Source organism: Hoplias malabaricus, chromosome 10 (assembly GCF_029633855.1).
Source record: "Hoplias malabaricus isolate fHopMal1 chromosome 10, fHopMal1.hap1, whole genome shotgun sequence".
NCBI lineage: Eukaryota > Metazoa > Chordata > Actinopteri > Characiformes > Erythrinidae > Hoplias > Hoplias malabaricus.
In genome coordinates, this window is record NC_089809.1 from 44,331,310 (window position 1) to 44,337,975 (window position 6,666).

General features: G+C 37.9%; 1 protein-coding gene across 1 annotated transcript in view; it reads right to left on the bottom strand.

The window, feature by feature from the left end:
- LOC136707989 (uncharacterized) overlaps positions 1–6,402 on the bottom strand; it is a 7,743-nt gene extending 1,341 nt beyond the window's left edge. The window contains exons 1-9 of the mRNA XM_066682236.1: positions 6,280–6,402; positions 5,992–6,154; positions 5,697–5,889; positions 5,500–5,586; positions 4,741–4,809; positions 4,469–4,600; positions 4,206–4,262; positions 3,302–3,407; positions 2,554–2,624 (exon numbers count right to left, since the gene is read on the bottom strand). Coding sequence (XP_066538333.1) covers positions 2,554–2,624; positions 3,302–3,407; positions 4,206–4,262; positions 4,469–4,600; positions 4,741–4,809; positions 5,500–5,586; positions 5,697–5,889; positions 5,992–6,154; positions 6,280–6,397 — 996 coding nt within the window. The 5' untranslated portion in view covers positions 6,398–6,402. The remainder of the gene's footprint in view (positions 1–2,553; positions 2,625–3,301; positions 3,408–4,205; positions 4,263–4,468; positions 4,601–4,740; positions 4,810–5,499; positions 5,587–5,696; positions 5,890–5,991; positions 6,155–6,279) is intronic.
- Positions 6,403–6,666: the final 264 nt, after the last annotated feature.

Consider the following 6,666-nt stretch of genomic DNA (forward strand, 5'->3'; position numbering starts at 1 on the left):
CACATTCTACTTTACATTAGTTAAAAGTTATGCAAGATATCATTGCTGACGAATCAAAACCTTGTATTTCCAACTTATAATTCAAGTGTAACATGATTTTATTACAAAAAAATTAGAATTATTTATTTTGATCCACTTGTCAAGTTAAGCGCAACTGACAAGAGAAAAAAAAGAGAAGATTTTGTTCCCACTTCAACAATACAGCAGCATTTTCACAATTTCATTTTGATAGCATTTAATGTGTCTCCAGTGCTAACATAATACACCTACAGATGCATACCTTCAATCTCAATCTCATCAAGTGATTTGCCTTGCAGATCGGAGAGACATCCCTTTTCCATGGCCAGCAAAATCTTTGATACCTTAGCGAGCTGAGTAGTCGCTTCTGGAAGCCTGTAATAATCACGGTGTACACGAATATCATGTCCCAAGAAGTCTGCGACTTGATCCAGTTCATTATTTTTTAGATTGAGTATTTGTGAGAGAGTAGCCACATGTTTGCGCAAGTGTGTTGATCGGAGGTGTTCTGGATTGTGAGCGCCACACTGAACTGAATAAAGCCGCAGACAGTCCTGACCTCTGTAATGGCTTTCACAGCTGGGTCTGGCAAACAAGAAGCAGTTTGCATCTGGAACCCCACATAACTTCCTTGTAGTAACCAATAGAGTCAGAGCATCAACCATGTCTGGTGAGAGAAGAACAGGGACCTTTCGCCCCCTTTTTCCTTTGATCTCAACTCTGCTGAAATGGTTGCAGAGTTTCTGTTCAAAATTTGAAAGACCAACTGCAACATCCTCATGCAGAAGAGTTTCTGCACGTCTTCGGTTAAAAACAATTATTCTTGCAAGTGTAGTTTTGGCAAGCTCAGCATAGCTTTGTGGTGAGGGTGTCTTCTTCAGATTTTCAGATGCTGCCTCTGCAACTGCCTCCAGGTGCTTGTGAAGAAGCTGAACATCATGAGTGAAAGGCAATGTTAATGGCTTGTTGAATTTTGCCTCATTTAGTGTACTTAAAGCTGTGTGAGAGATTAGCTCTGACCATTTGGTGGTATACAGCTTTTTGAAGATCTCTGTTGACTTGATTAAATTTTCATCTTCTGCCATAAGGGCCCTACATTGAATGATCTCACAAACCTTCTTCAATGTGTGCCCCAATTTCAGTGCTAGGCTTGGTGTTTGGTAGCAGTTCCTTTCTTCGTCATAACCTGAGACTTTCTTAACAGCTTGAATAACACTAGAAAAATTAGCAGGTTTTACAGCTTCTTCTAGGTTGTGAACAGAAGACTCACTGCACAAAGTCAACAAAAACCTCCCAATTTCACGGAGCTTCTGACGAATATACTCAAATTTGGTAGGGTCATTCCCATGTTTGTTGAAGAAACACTGTGCTAGTTGAAGAATGCAGAAGTCATTGCGTACTACTGAGGCAACCTCATCTTGCTTCATTGCACTCAAGAGCTTCCAAACTCCTTGGGATATCTGTTGTGAGAATGTGGACTCAGCCAGAGCTGCCAAACCCAAAACTTTGGTTCTTCCTTCCTGTTTGTTTAGTATTCCTGGGTTTGAGGAACATCTTCTTGCATGTCTCCACAGGTCTTTACGCACAAACATCCCTTTGCAATACATGCAGTGTACAAATTGTTTTGAATCACAAGCTCTATTTGGTCTTCGTTTTACTTTAAGGAATCCACTTCCTTTCTGTAAAACATCCGAATTATGTTGATAGTTGCCCTTATTCCTAATTTTTTCCAGCAAATGTTTACGTTCTTTTGAGCACTTTGGAAAAGAAAATGCTTCTGCAACTTCAACTTCTGTCATGTGGGTTTTCAAGTGGCGAGAAAGTTTTGACTGTGGTTTCCCACAAATGTAACAAAAGTTTTTCTTGTTTTCAGAACAAGAAATTACAGATGATTGAACAGCCATAGCATCATCCTGTCCTGTCACTGAAGCATCTTGATCTTCATGCAAATCACTCTCACCAGATGCACCACTTACATCCAATAGATTTACCCTTGTAGGTATTACAGTTACTGATCTGGATAAAACCAAGTCATTTGTTCCACTACCTAATGCTGCAGCTTCTGATGACAGGTTAGTATTGGAACTTGGCTTGACCTGAACTTTCGGTGAAAGTATATCCTCCCATTCTCTAGAGCTGTCTGATTCATGATCTGACTCTATACCAGTCAACTGCTCCTCATAGCAAAATAAATCAGCTTCTTCATACAAACATGCTTCTTTCCTGGGCTTTAGACACTGTTTGCCACTGCCTTTGCTTTCATATTTTCGAAAAAACTTTAAACCGCAAAATTTGGTGAATGGGACTTTCTGCTCATTGACTTGGCTCTTGTTTGCACATTCTAATGCAAGCTCAACTGAACTGTCTGATTCACTGTCTGAGTCTGACTCTGGCACATATTCTTCATCTGTTGACTGAGAGTTATCCTCATCAGAACTTGAATCCCCTTTTCCCTAGTACCAGAAAATAGAAGATCACTATACACGCTTTGTAACAAATGGTAATCGTTCTTAAAACATCTTTGAATGTACATACCCATGACACCGGGACTGTTCCACTCTTCTCAAGTTTTTTAAAGCAAGACTTGTGCCAGAAAGAAGAGCAGACTACAAAAGATAAACATATTAAAACAGTGATGCATCTGTAATTAAAATCACACATTAACTGCAGCCTTTACACAAGGAGATGGACTGATGTAGCCCACCACTTTATTCTAAACTGTTTAGACTGGTTTCACTCAATATCACAAACAATCATACTTTAAATTGGGGTACAAGAACAATTAAAAAATGTATTGTATATTATGTGGAAACAGCCCAAATACTTTAGATGAGTAAATTATATAATATATATATTTTAACAAAATCTAGAGTTTAAAATGTTTCTATCCATCAACTAACAATCAGTTTAAAAAAATGACATATCAAACATTTTACAGTTCACAGGCACATCCATAATGACATGCTATTAATCATTTTCTGTCATTTACTAACATAGACCACACCCAGAGAAGCGTCCGAGAGGGGGGCGAACTCAGAAGGTTTGGGCTGGAGTTCGAGGTGGCTCGGAGGCGTGTGCGCAAAAGCCGTGCCCACAAAATTAGACGGTTGCCAATCGTTCATGGGCCACGAGCAGATCGTGGACGTGGGTACGGATGTATCTGTGGTAGTGAGAGTGAAGGGGTATAAATAGAGCTGTGGAGAGGTAACTGGGGCGTGGTCTAGCTCCCAAAACTACGTCACATGGTGACTTCACTAATATCTAAATAATAATTGTTACTGACCTTTACACTGTAGACCAATCCACTTGAGTGATGCAACTGGTCCAACACATTCCACACACTTGTTCATGCTTGAAACCGTTGCAAGGGCTATTTCATGTTCACAGTTCTGGTGACAAAAGTGATATTTTCCGATGAGGATATATTAAAATCTAGAGAATTATAGTTTAAAATTCTGCAGTCATTGTCTTGAGGATCACACAGTGTAAATTCTAATGGTAAAAAAAGCTCAGTGCGCATTTAATTTACTTTAGTTTTCCAACACTTTGATTTGTCAGTGGAGCATTGGGACCCCTTCACGGATCTTTCACATAGTCTCCCTAGTTATAGAATAAAAATAAATTGTTCAGAGGAACATGGAAAAAGGTGTTCCAGTATTTATTAAACCTACATGAAAAAAGGATTCACTTTTTGAAAACTTGTTCTTCATGGCAGGAACAGGCAGGATTACCTTCTCTCAAAGTAAGCCACAAAACTATTAAAGTTCAAGCAAACAAAGGCACAAAATTGTGTGAACGTTTGCTCACTATGGTGCATGTAAAACATACATTTACTAGTATGTGTAACAATGCACAACATTCAGTGGTGGTTCAATATGAGTTTCAAAACAACAAAAACAAATGCATGACTGAACATGTACCTTGTGTTCATGTGTTAATGTTTTGAGGTTTCAACCCTGTTCACAGCTAACAATGCATATATTTTGGGTTCAGCTTGGTTTTTGATATTTTGTAAGCTAAAATTATAGAGTTCTAATAATATACACTGATTGATTTGGCTCAGATAGAACTTTTTCAGCACCTGAAAAAAATCACAACCCGTACAATTTATTATAGACTTAAAAACTGTCAGTTGAGCATGTGTGTTCAAACATATGGCACCTGAAATTTTAGGCATTTAACATTACCCTTTCAGTCTGCTCCCTTGTTGCGACAGGACTCTTTCTCTCAGGCTGCATTTGGTCCTGGACAGAGTAGTCACAAAACCACAATTTTCACTTAAAATTCAGGTGCTCAGTAATTAATTGTCAAAACAAATCTTACTATGGACCATGGACAGTCAAAACAAATACTAATCGTTAACAGAATAATATGATAAACGATATGATTAAAATATGATTTACTGCAACACCTGTATGTGACAGAGTGCCTATAATATTGTGATACTCACAGCACAATCCCTCTCAGTTTCCTCTCTTGTTCTTTCTCTTGGAACCTGTGGATGCCAATTCTCAGGTTGCAGTTGGTCCTCCGTGGTCAACAGTGAGGTGGGCGAAACCAGAGTATCTGCTTGAGCTACATTCTATAAATAAATAAAATCAGAAATGTGGTTCCACACATCAGGTAGAAATGCTTTAGCTTTGAAAAGCCCCCAATGATCCAACCATTCATATCAAAAGATCCTTTAACTGATTTGTAATCTTAAAATTCATCAGAAGTTACCTGTTCCATCTCTCTGACAGGTGGCAGGGTTGGCATCGGAATACTGACAGGTCCTTCCTCAGGAACAATCTAGCAGTTTCAGGGAGAATATAACAAATATCATTGCTAGGCCTATGTCATATGTTCTTCTGTGGTCAATTTACTGAAAGGGTGTGAAAACTATGTACTAGACCATCTAGGACATGTGCTAGAGCTTCAGAAACAGATGCCATTGAGATCACAATTTTGTCTTACACTATATACAGAGGCTGCCATCAGTATGAACTAAGTCCCTGTAAAACATAGTCCTTACAAAACAGGTCTTGGACTTATACACTAACACACACAAATTCCCAGTAAACACTGCAGTCCCAGTAAGTACTAAAGTCCATATATAGAAGGTTTCTGTCACACACATTAACACACAGATCTTCCATTAATCGATACAAAGAACTGAGACATTTTCTCACACCTTTTTTCAGTATGAACTAAGTCCCTGTAAAACATAGTCCTTACAAAACAGGTCTAGGACTTACACAGTAACACACACAAAATCCCAGTAAACACTGCAGTCCCAGTAAGTACCATAGAAGGTTTATGTCAGACACATTAACAGACAGATATTCCATTAATCGATACAAAGAACTGAGACATTTTCTCACACCTTTTTTTCAGTACATATCTATGTCCTTATTAAACGTACTGTACCTGGACCTATACACACACACTAGATTAATTCTATGAGAAATAACTGAATTATGTTCACACATCACTACTTACCTCACATGTTGCTTCAGGTATCTGTTTTTTTGGTTGCAGTTGGTCTCCCTCATTAACTGTCTGTAGGCTGGTATTGATAACTGCAGGCTTCGGAAACAGATACAATGAATTAGAGCAACAAATATAAGAGCAATATATTACTGTTAAATTAGCATTTTTGAACTTCTTATTTACAGTGAATGCTTTTCTTTAAATACCTTGCATCTCCATGGCCATTCAGAGTCACCATAGTTGTACGTGATCTCTTCTCCAGGATTTATGTTTCTTGTTGCAAATAAACCCAGATGGGGTTTTCCTGCAATTGTGATTGTTTTCATTTTGCTATTTGGATTAAGATGGTCATCGTTCACAAGTCTCCCAAGAGAGCCATCTTCCAGAGACGCATCAACACTGAAAAATATTCATAAATCAGAACAGATACTAGAATAATACAAATCATATATATTCTCATATATTTTACAAAGCTAACAGATAATGTAATATTATACATACCAAAAGAGCTTTCCATTGTAGCGAAATTCAAACATGAATACATTCAGGGCATCATGATATACTTTTTGTCGTTTTTCACATTCATGTTTGCTTAATAGTTCTCCTCTGTATTCTAAAAGAAAGTCTCCCTTATCAAAATGGACACAGCTGAATACCCCACGGCCTACATGAGAAAACAGAGATGATGTTAAACTACTATTCCACAGTCCTGAGTCTGCTTGTTGCTAATAGGAAACACTCCATGAGCTATTCTGTATAATATACAATTAAACATACACACTGAATTACCTTTATCTTGATTTATGTATTTCACATCAAACCCATCTTTGTCCTTACAAACAGATGCAAAATATGCAGCCTCCTCTTTTGGATTAGGTTTTCTCTTTCGTGGCTCCCTGGCAGCCATCTTCTTTATTGGTGTTATTGTTCCTAGCAAAAATATTTAAGTTTTATTTTGTTCCTTCATATGATAAAATGTTGTACTTGTTTATGTCACAATGTTATTATTAGAATTTCAATATCTATTCATCTTTTGTACAGCTGATGACCTACAGCTCTGCATTAGTGAAAAAGCTATATATTTCTATATGGTGAGTGCGCTGTGACAACTGATGACCAAGGTTTACTCAACCCTGACTCACAAAGGCACAGCAAACCTCAAACAGAGGATGGCTT